A 13,143-nucleotide genomic window follows, 5' to 3' on the forward strand; every position below is an offset into this window, starting at 1 on the left:
TAAATCTCTGTTGCTTCAATTTACAGGTTTCTTCAAATAGGAGTGGCTGCTTCTCCTCATCTCTTAAGTGCCCTCTCCAACCTTTGTCTCCTATTTCTAGGATCACACAGAGCTCTCTAATTCTTCCTCAAGAGATTTTTGACTTTCTGCTCTTCTGCAAAGAGCCCCAAACCCACAAGTTGGCAGCACAGGGCTGCTGCCTGAAACACATTCATCTCTCAGTAGAACAACTTCTGGCCATGAAGTTCATGTAGCCATGCTGAAGCTAAAGAGCCCCATCCATTTCAATCCCTTGCTCGTTTGCAAGAAAAGGAGCAGGCAAACCCGGGTTGTTGGCAAATCCTCCAGAACATAAACACAGCATCAGCTCCTGCCCATTCCCAATAAGAAGCTCATCTTTAGGAACAAGCTTTTAGGAAAAGCACAAGGGTGAGGAGAGGACCTCTGACATTCAGAGACACTCCCGGAGCACCGCAGCTCCCATGCTCTCTAAAATGTGATATGGGTGCTCAGCCCTTCTAAAATCTAGGCCAGTAATTTTCTCTGAGTAAATAAGAGCTTGTGTTCTACAAAAATTGCTGGCTTAGATGTAGAAGACAAAACAAAGATAGATCCCTGCAGAGGAGGATTCTTTGGGGTTTGTTTTGTTTTTCAGTCCTTATATTACAGCTTCCATATTTTCCCCTCCCAAGCAGATAGTTACTAGTAAATTCCTCTCAAGAACTGAAAAGGTAATTATTTACTAGCATAAACTTGCTTACACTAAAGTCCAACTTTTTTCCACGCTGCAGACTTATCTTAGTATTTACTCTCCAAAGTCATACTTACAAGCCTCTGGCAGTAAGCATCAAACAAGAAATTACAGATTGCTGATACAAATGAGCTCAACGTACAAAATAAATGCCAAATACCTGAGAAATTATATGCTATGGCAGAGCATTGGGGTTTTTGAGGGGAGGGATAAAAGGAAAAGAGGAAAACACCAAATTTGCTACCAACAGAAACATAAAAAAGGTAAAAATATTTAATAAACTTTGAATCAACAGCTTCACTTTTGTGTGTACTACCTAAGAGCATCTACTTTTTTTACAAGACTGACAGATGAACAGCCAGTTTAAAATGAATCATAAAGACTCCAATCCTTGTGTGATATTGGCTGGAGAGACTGCTGCTGGAGCCACTGGATGCTGCCCCAAACTCAAGTCCTTCTCCCATCCGTGGGATTTCAGGGGCCTGTACAAATGTAACAACATTTGTTGACTCATGGGAATATTCATATTGAAATGATTGTGTCTTTCCAAAAGAAGTATGGAATTATTACTTGTGATCCCATCAGTATGTGGCACAGGCAAGTGAAAAACTAAATGGTTTAACTGCAAAACCTTCAAACCTCTAATTAGATAAGTCCTATCTCAGGAGGACTGCAATTATGCCACATTTTCCAGAATCAAGGTCACGTCTGGACATCTTTTTTCACCATAACAACTCTGTTAGACAGCATTCACAGAACTCAACCAAGTCCTTACTGTGCTTACCTGACCGTAGCAGGATGCTAAATATCTGTGACTTTGTACCACATGTATTAGAAGACATCTCAGATCTCCCTACTGCATTTTATCACCACGCTACAAAAAATAACAGTGACAGACAAAAAGACAAAAAAAAAAAAAATAGAGCAAGCTCTGCTCAATCCACACAGAACCATATCATTTTGCCATTTATATATAGATGAAGCAGGGCATCTCATTCAAACTTGAGAGTGTGTAGGCACTTCCAGATAGCATTCATACCAAAACACCCTGTGACTGCTGAAACAACCCACAGTATGAAATAAGTGAAAAAAGGATCTTCTCAACTGCCATATCTTGATCTTATAAAGCTAGTACATAACACAGCACACAGAAAGACAGCACTATTAGGTTAAATGAGTAATAAAACCCAAAAGGCCAAGATGATTGAAGGTCTGTCCTCTAGTCTAGGGCAGCCAGAGCTCACAAGCCCACCTTTCCAAACTCAAAGAAAGTAAAATTAAAGCAAGGGACCCTGCCATTCCCTGAAAATACAAGCAAGAAGCACTAGAATGAAAGTGATCTGTACTGTTTTCTTATTTCAAGTGCACTGAGACAGGGCTACATTGCTCATGGCTGTCAGGCAAGACCCTAAAGCAGCCAGGCCCATGCAAGATGTCTCCGAAGTCATTATGCAGAATTATCTGCCTTTCGTCTCCTAAACAAGACTCACACATGTATTAAACATCCCAAACTGGAATTTGAGTTCTCAAACTGACATCATGAGAAATACCAGCACACATATGCCCTACCATAGCTTCCTTTCACTTGCATGAATGTTTTCTAGAATATGGCACGTGAAACATCATAGGAAAGATCAGGAGCACAATGCACTGAAAAAACCCAAACAAACAACGTTTTCACACTCTAGCACAGGCATCACTTGCACAGACAACATTTATTTTGCAGCAAAGCAAAATCAACCTTCACAAACAGAAAAATAGGTAGATGGTAATTAAGAGTTACATAAACACCTACCTAAATTATACAGAACAAATGGTTGCCTACAGTAAAAGTATCAAGCAATTATCTCTGGTTATGTCCTCCTGACTCCCTCTGTGTTCCTCCCCATCCATCTCATCCCATCCCATCCGGCCCCTTAAGACAGTTTGTCTCTAGTGCTGCCACCTCTCCTTTCTGAGCACTTGCACGTGTCCCAAAAATCTCTTTACCCAGGGAACCGTGGTTGGGACGACATACTCACCTTTCTTTATTCAAATTCCACCTCTTGAAGGGCCCCGGTGACTCAAAAGTAATGAGCAGATACTCCATCTTTCCAAGCTGCTGGGTCTGATGCAACTACCCTCACGTGACCTCCCAGTACTTTGGTAACCATATAACCCCCTGCTATCACCCCAGCCCTCTCTCCCTGCTTTCCAACCACCACAGTAAGCCAGGAATCAGCAAGGGAATCAAGGCAAGCTGAGTAAACAGAAATAAGGAAAGTGAAGGGGAATCTGAAAGGATGTGCCTTCAAGACTCTATAAAAACCCCCTGCCCAACCATTCATGGCAGCACCTTGAAGCTTGGTTAAATTACTAGAATTAATGCAAAGAAATTAAGACAGCAGGAAAACAGAAGTAGTAAAAAGTAAACACCAACCCCCTTCCATGGTTCTCAACTGGCCTGAAACTCATTCACTGCTGACTTTAATCGTGAGCAACTTCTCTTCAGTTGCTCTCTCCTGGCAAAAATCCAGGCACAGCTTTGCTTTGGAATCACAGAACATCACTTGTGACACTCCTGCAACCATCTCCACGTTACGGGCTCTCTGCTGCCATGGCTATAATCAAAAAAAAAGGCCCATAGCAATGCTAGGGGGATTTCCTGGCATCCTTATGGTGCCTGACAGACAGCATAGAAGAGCTTTCTTCACGTAGCTAAGGCGCTTTGCCATGACACCAACACATCAGCTGGGGGGGTGATTTTATTTTCACGTGCTTTTTTCTCCACACAAACCAAATCTGCATCTCTGGGAAAACTATACATTGCCACATCCCAGCAGGTTGGAAACGGGTTTTTTATTGCCTCCAAAACTGCCTTTACATATCCTAAACTTCTAGTGGCCTTGCTACAAGAGAGACAGACTAGTCAAGCTCTGAAGTGCCAAGAAGCCACCATTTTTTTCCTTCTGTAAATAAGGAAACAGGAACTAAACACAAATGGGAATCAAGAGTATCCTTCACTGCCACAGAATGAGTTAGCTACAAAGTTTCTTCAGTTGTTTAAAGAATATAAAACCAACAGCTACAAAACCTCATCCCGAAGCACACTGAAGCTGTGGAGGTCTCCTCTCGTTTTTGCCATTGGCTTTGGGAAATTAACCTGCACAGTAAGAGGGAACTTACAAACTGCAAGTCTTTGGCAGCCTTATCTCTAATGGGTGTTGGTTATGGCAACTCGTGCCCATTAGACAACGAATGCCATGTTGCAGACACGCAGGAATGTACCGAGCCCATTTCACAAGACAGCCAGACAACACAGCAGCCATAAAACCTTGCGCTTAAACGCAGCTTTTACCAAAGAAGCTTCAAGAGCTTCATGAATTTGGGTAACTCCCCGGTTTTATCTGCGGAGGAAAGAGAAGACAACTTCCCAGCAAGTCCAAGGCTTCACAATGGCAGCTCCTGACTCCCTACCCCAAACACTCACAAACCACAATTTCAGACAGAAAAAAAACCACCACAAAGTGAGGTCCCAATAACACCATTTGAGCACAAAAAAGGGAATAACATATTTAAGCACACGTAAAAAAAAGAGAGACCTGTAACTTCTGCCATTCAAGTGCTACACAAGGAAAAGGCCTAGTAATCTTCCTCCACCCAGCCTGAACAATTAAAAGAAAGAAACAATACAAATAGGTAGGAGAAACTGGAAACCTCCTCAGCAAACAAAACGTCCAGTAACTAAGAATCAGACTCCCTTTGCATATTAAGTGTAGGCAAACAAAGAGAAAGAAAAAAAAAAAGCGCAATTTTCGAAAGCATACACCACTCTTGTATTCTGACAAAACAGCAGTTCAGTACCGATGTGAAACCACACGCCATCATTTGCCGTAGTGTGCTGTGTTACATGTTGTAAACGCAGCGAAGCTTTAGTAATACCAGACTTGACCACTGGCCCATACGAGACCTCGCTCCACCCTGTGAAATCTGCGCTGAGGAGTGGGGCAAGACTGACAGGTTTTATTGTGAAACTTAACAAGTTTGTGGATTAGCAAAGCTACCATACTGAAAGCTGAAAATCCCTCTTCGGTCATGTCTCTACAGAACGGAGTGTTCATTCCTCAATTAAAATTTTAATAATAAAGTTACCAAAACTCAACACAAGATCTACCAGTTTGTGCCTGCTTTACAATATTATCACAGAATACGGGAGAAAGTGTTTTAAGAGTTTATATTTTTTCTCCACCTTCAAGCAAAACTCGATAAACCTTCGACGCTTGTTTACGCTGGGTTGTCCTTTTTTTTTTCAAGGTCCCCCCTGTGCTTCAACGCAGCGAGAGATTTTGTAAAAGCGAAGGCACCTTATTTAACTAGACTTGTGCGTGCTTCGGACTGAAAACGCCTTGGGAGAAATCTGTCTAGCCCGGGAACTGGTTCCTGGAGAAAACCGGGGAGGAGAAAGGCGATTCGGGGCGAGGAACCTCACGCCGCGCACACACATGTGCGGGCAGCAGCTCCCCCCCGGCTCCGGACGGCGAACCCCCCCGGGACCTCCCCTCTGGCTGCCACAGCAGCTTCCTCCCGGCCTTTTAAACCGATCCCTTGGGGGGGGGGCTCGGCCGGCTCAGTCCGCCCGCCGGGGCCCAGGGGAGCCGCCCGTGTCCCCGCCGCCCTCACCTGCCCCAGCGGGGCCGGGCCCTGCGTGCGGCCCGGCGGCCCCGCCGCGCACCGGGCCGGGAGAGGCGGCCGCGCCGGACCCGCAGCAGCGACAACAACCACACAGACACACAGACACAGACACACAGACAGCCAGTGCCCGCCGCAGGTACCTCCCCGCCGCGGGTACCTGCCCGCCCGGCCCCCGCCCCGACTCACAGGGCGTGCGTGAAGGCGCTGAGTCCCGGGGGCACGGCCGCCAGCCCCCGCCCGGAGCAGTCCACGCCGCGGTCGCCGTCGCAGCTGCAGGAGGCCGGGCAAGGAGGGGGGGACGCTCCGCCGCTGGGTCCGGCCCAGCTCCCCAGGCCCCAGGCGACGAGGCCAAGCAGAGCGAGGCACCGCATCGCCGGCCCCGCCGGCCGCCGGCCGCCCAGCCTGCCCCGGCCCGGCCCGGCTCGGCTCGGCCTGCCGCTCTCCTCCGCCGCCGCCCTTCGCGCACCGAGCCCCGCCGGCCGCCGCAAAAAAAAAAACAAACGAATTAAAAAAAAAAAAAAACCCGAACGCCCACCAACGGCCAAAAAAAAAAAGAAAAAGAAAGAGCGAAGATAAGGAGGCGCCTCCGTCCGGCGCGGCTCTAGGGCTGCCTCAGCGGGAAGTCAGCCCTCCTCCGCCGCCCGCCCGCCCGCCCCGTGCACAGCCCGCAGCGCCGCTCGCCGCCGCTCATCTCAGCCCCGCGGGCAGCGCTCGGGGGCGGCCGTGGCCGTGGCGGTCCCGGGCCGGTCCCCGGCCCCTCGGCGGCCGCGGCTCCGGGGCTGCGCTCGGCGCCCCCGCCCCTCCCGGACCTCGGTCCTGCGGCGGCTCCGCGCCCAGGGCAGGGGTGCGCATGCTAATGAGGCCCCGCCCCCGCGCCCCCATTGGCGCGGAGCGGGGGCGGGGCGGGGAATATGCAAAGCAGAGCTCGGTCGTAGCCAATGGGCGCGGTGGGCGGGGCTGGCGACGGGGCAGCCCCGCCCCCCGCGCCCCGGGGCCGCTCCCCGGGCGCCGCCGGGACCCCCGGGAACCTCCGGGATCCCCCGGGAACCTCCGGGGCCTCGTCCCGCGGGAACGGGACGGGATGAGCGCAGGAGCCGCGGGGCTGGAGCCGGGCGGGCCTGTGAATAAGGGCAGCGCCGGGCCTTGGGATCACAGGACACTATTTCCAGCTCTGGCTTTGCCGCGGCGGGAGCGTGAGGGCGCCTGGCCCCGCATCCCCCAGCAGCCGGCAGGCACCGGCACCGAGACCTGACATGCAGCGGGAGGAGATAAAGGCAGCCCCACGAGGGGTCCGGTACCAGAGGGTCCCAGCTGGCATGGCACATCCATCCCCTGGAAGCGAGGACAGGGGGCCATGCCGTGCTTCTGCCTCTGGGACATAAAGCATTTCACACTCCTGTTCCCAAAGCAGCCCGAGCTCTTCTCAAAACTGGTTTGCTTTTAAAGAACTGTTTGCTTCCCACACGAAAGACTGCCGTGGTACCTGGCTTTTATACAACCTGTACGTCGAAACCAAACCTGTGCCAGTCTGCGTCCTCTTCTCCTTAGTGCCTTAAAAAGAGTGCTAAACAAAATTCAAAACCCATCCATCTTTGTCATTAGTGCCGTCCATCACCCTCTGCGTCCTGCTTTTCTCTTTAACCAAGTTTTTTTTTCCTAATGCTTTCTTTTGGATGTTTCTAACCGGCAGCCACCGCCAGGAATAAGCCTGGCACACATTCAGCTCATCTCAGCCGTGCATCATGATCCACACGGTCACCACATCTCACTGGAGATATCACAGCAGCACTTGGGTAACGCCAGTTGGGACCTCTTACTGCTGGCTCCCTCTGGTCCAGACCCCATAACGAGCTCTGAGCCCACAGAGCAGACTGAAGCAAGCACTTGTCCTGGTGCACACTCACACCACCTACTTAACATGTCTCGTTTGATGCTCTGAACTTACCTGGGGAGTTGCCTGCCCAGCTCCGCCGCCAGCCCAGCCTGAGTCACACCCAGGCAGGTGTCTGTGCAGCCCAACCTAAACAGCACAAACACATAGAGAGCACACCACAGATCCGTGCAGGTAGGCAGGTACCTGTCTGTTCATTCTGCGGGTAGGTGATGGAGAAGCACAGAAAGCGCAGTGACTGACAACCTGCCTCCACCGCAGCAGGGAAATGGGATGAACCACATCGCTGCGCGAACACTGAGCTCCGCCAGCTTCCCCGAAGCCAGGAGCAGATTTGCAATGCAAAGTAAAAGCAACTGTGCAAGGGTGTCACATGGCGCGGCAGCAGTTACTTCAGGTTCCTGCAATCGCATCCAAAACATCCCAAATACCCGCACAAAACGTGGTAAGGCAAACATGTCAGGGGTGAGGCAGACTGCTCCCAGCAGACACACAGTGAAGCTCACAGCAACCCCGGCCTGGCACTGGTGCAGGGCAGTTAGGAGTTGAGGACACCATTGTTACAACCCGCCCTGCCAGGCAGGAGTAACTTTTGTATTTTGCTAATAAATCCCTTGGTGTGAATTAAAGTAAATCGATACTAGATGATCAGTATCGATCATGTAAACATATAATAGTGTTTACAGATATATATATATATATTTTTTTATATATATGGTTTATTCTAGAACAATTTGATTGCAAGGGAAAACAATATATAGCTGTTTTGGTTGTTATTATCGATGGTAACATGGAAATATAAAAGCATAAAGGAAAACAAGTATTTGTTTTGGTTGTAATATAGCAATGTAAAAGTATAAATGTATCGCCCAAGAAAATGTATAAGGGAAAAGAGAGAAAGAAAGAGAGAGAAAGAATAAAAGAGAATGAAAGAGCGAGAAAAAGAGTTAAAGTTCATTGTCACCACTCAAAGGTCTCCGGCGAACTTGGTTGTTGTTTCTGCTGGTGGCTTGGTCGGGGTGTGGTGGGGGAGAGAAGCCCATGAAATATAAAATTCAGTGAGTTTATACATCCTCCTGGTGCCTCCCCCATGTGTGTGTGGAGGGGGCTGTTTGGCAGTGATGCTGGTTTTGCAGGGAGCTGGAGGTGCTGGTTTTTGCAAAGTCATTTTAGGCTCGGGGGTGGGGGCACCGCTTTGGAGGCACCCCTGCTAAAAGCGAGGTAAAGGGTGAAGGTGGGTGTGTGCACAGAAAGGCCCCTTTTGACACAGCCTGGCTCACAGGAGATGAAGCATCACACACCCAGAGAGTCCCTGCTGGTCGTCTTTAGAAAGGCATCACACACCTGGGGAAGCATCGCACACCTAAAGAGTCGTCCCCCCTCGGGCCATCACAGAGTTAACAGCTTGTGAGCTAAGGCCTCCTCCCCTCAGCCTTTATCTTCACTCTCCTGGCTTCTTTGCACAGCTCACGAATGTTTTAAGGCAATTTAAAAAGTCCAGTTCCTCACACCCATCCCTTACACTTCACCTTCTCAAGGACTGCTCGTACCAACACTGACATGCCAGAGGACACCCCACGCCTGGCTGATGTCTGGACTAATGACACCTTCCTTGTGCTGACTGGGGTGGGGGGAAAAAAGGAAAAGTCTTGGTTTAAAGGTGGTGGTTTGGTGAAAATTAAGAATCAAGCATGTAAATAGTGGAAACCTGAAGATTTAATATCACCTGTGCCCAAGAAAGCAGAGTTCACAGTGGGGACCTTAGAAATATAGATCCTCCAGCCAACACCTCCACCTCCTACATTTCTCCTCAAGTTTTTTCAACTCCTAACTCTCTTCTAAAAGTGCTAACACTATTTTACCTAGTCACTAAAATGTTATTCTCTTCCACTTGGGAATCCTACTCCTGACACACTGATTTTATGTGAACACCATCAGTGCAAAAGTAAGGTCATTTAATAACAGGCTATGTGCTTGTTCTGCACCTTGTGAGAAATACGAAGCTCTCAAAGTTGAACCCACCAATGTATGCTAAAACTTTGCCACACAAATACAGACACATATGTTTATCTCTTGTCCTTCTCCCTGGTCGATCTTGGCAGGGAAATGCATCATCAAAGCCATGTTGTTCTGAGAAATGTCAGGGTCAAAAACTGTGCATTCATGTCACCCTCTGTGCCTGTGCTCAGGGACAGTGATGGAGCAGCAGCAACCAGAATAGTAGGGGAAAAAAATTAAAAGGAGTTATCTTGACATACTCCAACGAAACAGATTCAAACCAATCCACACAAGAAAAAGTGACCTTTTTTTCTTCCACAGTTGGCAAAGAAAAATAACAAAGCACTTATACTCACCCTGCAAATAGTCTCACTTGACTAACCAAAGATAATGGGAGCAGAAATGGCCCTCGGTGCCTGCTTGGTGTTCGGAAGACGAATAGTAGCACGGAGCTTACTTTGTGCTGCAGCAGTGGTGGCCTGCAATGCCCACAGAAACACAACTTCTCTTCTGGAAAAAAAAGGACAAAAGATCCTTAGTAAAAGCAGAATAGCAAAGTTGTGGGGTTTTTTTTCTCTTCATGCTTTGGAACACTGGAACAGTTCAGCTTTGCCTCTCAAATCCTTATCTGATTCCAACCTTTCCGTTAATTTTCTCAACGTGGCTTCAGGTGTATTTTCCATAGTGCAGCTCTCTCAAGTCTCCCTATTCGAAACTCCTGTCCTAGGAGCAATCCATTTGACCTTTCCATTCAGTCAATACTGCTTTGCTGCTTCCATTTAGGCCATAACTCATCCTGGCAAATTAATACTTTCCTTAGTTTTTCAACCTCTGCCTGTTCCTTGATAGTACTGTCAGAGCACTGCTCTCTCCTCTCCATCAACAACCCACATTTCTCTCACTTTCTTATGCAGGCACCTGTTTGCAGGCATTTATTGGTTTTATTTTCCTTTATAAGGAAAACTCTAATGTTTTTTGCAAGGCTGGTTTATTTATGTAACAAAGGTCTACGAGGTGTTTTAAGCTGGGAAAAAAATGGGCACATTTTACTAAATGACCCACTTAACTAAAAATTGGTCTTTGAAATTATCATAGTTTAAAAATCTAGTCCTTAATGTCACAAATTCCAAGAAGCATCCCTCAAAATACAGCATAAGGCAGCAATTAGCTTATTTAATAAAAAAATAACTGCAAAGGAGAGAAAAATCCCAAGGTGTGCTTTAAAGCAGGTAAAGGACATGAGGATCTAACAATCAAGTCAACTAAAAAAATAGATGAAAGGTTCACTTTGGCTGAGCCGTGGAGAAACTATGCTCTGTTTTTTTGGGAAACTGGAAAGCACCATGAACTGATGTTGCATCGCTGCATAAGTTCTTCAGGATTTAGAGACCAATGTATAGGCAGGTGTTTGTGAAACTTTTGTCAGACATTCATTGAAAAGACATTGGGAAAGCTTGAGAGATGAAGGGAAAAAAATACAAAAAGTATGGACATTGGATTTTTTTCTTTTATTGCCACAAAACAGTCCAGCAACATAACTGCTTCTGGCAAAAACCCCCCTTCAAAGACATGAATTCGTTGGGATTTGATGGGGTTTGATGTGGAAGAGCATGGAGACTAAGACCAGAAGCAAAAAAGGCAACGTCCATATCCACCCATGTGTATTCTATGCATTCTGGCATATTTCACCATGTGTGGCCAACTGAGAATTAGCAGGAAGAGCACTTTGGGTGAGGGGTGGGCAGGGGCAGACAGGGGCTCTCAGGCAGCATCTAGTGTGGGCTTTGCCACCCTGGAGCAGCTCCCATCCTGCCCATACCCCTTTCTCTGAGATCCTCCATAGGAAACAAAAAGAATCACATTTTTAAAGTCACACAACCTGTTATTAACTTTTTTTTATAAGCCACTGAAGTGCTGGCCAGTATAAAATTGAAGGCAAGACATTATACCAGGAATTAAAAAACCTAAACAAAGCAGTGCTTTAAGGGGGAAATCTGCCTCTGCAGAGGGCCAGCTTAAGGATTATGTAGCTGTAAACCTATTTAAACACTATTTTGAAGAATTATAGTAGACCCCAAGTAATGTAAAGGAGTAAACTTATCTTCAATGATAAATTACTCCCAGCACATGCCCATGATCCTAAAATGTTTAGCCAAATATCATTACAGCTCCTACGTAAGACAGAATAAGATCCTTTTGTTCAAATCCTTTATCAAAGAGGACTTGATTTGGTACATTAACTATCATCATCACAGAATAACTCAAACAATCTGGAAAAAGACATAGACAGGGAAAAATACAGGGGATCTTGTAAGGGAACAATTAACCATAATGTAACCATTTGGTACTGAACAATTTTCAGTGCACTGCTAACAAGTTATTTCTTTTTGGTGTTGTGATGAAGACTGAGGGGATACACACCCCATCAGTTTTGACTTGAATTTTCTGTTAGTATAAATTAACTCACTAACATCCTAGGTGCAATGATTGATTTAAATCACGTTGCACACGTGCCAGATACCTTTGGCACATTCTCTGAAATGACCAGGTCGCTGATTTCTTCCTATACATGGAGCCTTAAAGATGAACAAAAGTGTTGGGTTTGCTTTCCTATAGCACACAATTCCTCACCACTGTCCAACATTTTGTGTTGTTCTTTGTCTCTCACTCAAATACTACAGCGGAACAAAAAATTTATATTTTTATTCATATTTTGAAGCTGTATAAACATAACTAATCTGTGGGTGCCATAGTTTTGGTAGGATTGACTTTAAATTGCAGTTTTGTAAAGCTCTTATAGTTAAAAGGCAACTGACTCACCAGGCTTCAGCAGAATCCTTACTGCTGGAGTAACTGAGGAATCCCAGCCTTATTTTAACTATTTTGTATCTTGGGGGGAGGAAGGAAAGAACACTAAGTAATTAGAATTTATCATCAAGTTAATCTATCAGACACTAAGCTACTTTCAAAATTTGGGACATAAGCATCCACTCGTAATTTTGGGCCTATTTTATCCTATTTTACCTTCTCTGCCAATATTGTTATCCTTGTCTTTTTTTCTCACTGCTAAGTCATTTCCCACAATTTCTCTCTGGCTTGCCATGCAGAGAGGTTCAAGTTTTGTTCTGTAAAACACAGTGCATATTCACAGTGCTGATTCAAGAACTGACACATGCTGACACTGATGGCCCCCAACAGGGCCAGACGCTTCTCAGGATACTCTCAGTGGAGGGGAACAAATGTTATCAGCCCCTGATAAATTTCCACAGGCCGTGGAAATGAAAGTGAAAACTTTGGGGGACACCTAGGACCAGGCAACAAATCTATTTAGCAACATTTAATAGATGACTGAAAATTTAAAGACAGAACCATCACATTCCTTAAATAACTGCAAACCTTTATCACAGCGATCCATTTTTTTTTACTCACCTAGTTGCATTCTGCTTGTCTAATTAGAATTATTCTCACGATGTCATTTGAGTACATCCTCACATTTATCTAAAGCTGTTGCTGTGCACAGTTAAACTGCAGCATGACCCAAGCCTTGACAGCACCAGCAGCTCAGACAGACATGTTATACACAGGGATGTGTCTATCTGGACTTCAGCAAAGCCTTTGACACCCTCTCCCATGGCAGACCATGGCTTGGACAGGGGCACTCTCTGCTGGGTTAGGAACTGGCTGGAGGGCCAGGCCCAGAGGGTGGTGGTGAATGGGGCTGCATCCAGTTGGTGTCTGGTCACCAGTGGTGTCCCCCAGGGATCAGTGCTGGGCCCAGTTCTATGTAATATGTTTACTGATGATCTGGAGGAGGGGACTGAGTCTGTCTACC

At 46.7% G+C, this 13,143-nt stretch overlaps 1 protein-coding gene across 1 annotated transcript in view; it reads right to left on the reverse strand.

Moving 5' to 3' along the window:
• The window catches only part of LGR4 (leucine rich repeat containing G protein-coupled receptor 4), a 72,362-nt gene extending 66,569 nt beyond the window's left edge, over positions 1–5,793 (reverse strand). The window contains exon 1 of the mRNA XM_027705301.1: positions 5,609–5,793. Within this exon, the coding sequence (XP_027561102.1) occupies positions 5,609–5,793 (185 nt within the window). The remainder of the gene's footprint in view (positions 1–5,608) is intronic.
• Between the last annotated feature and the right edge of the window lie 7,350 nt (positions 5,794–13,143).

The sequence above is a fragment of the Neopelma chrysocephalum genome, unplaced genomic scaffold, assembly GCF_003984885.1.
Source record: "Neopelma chrysocephalum unplaced genomic scaffold, ASM398488v2 Primary Assembly neopelma1_323, whole genome shotgun sequence".
NCBI lineage: Eukaryota > Metazoa > Chordata > Aves > Passeriformes > Pipridae > Neopelma > Neopelma chrysocephalum.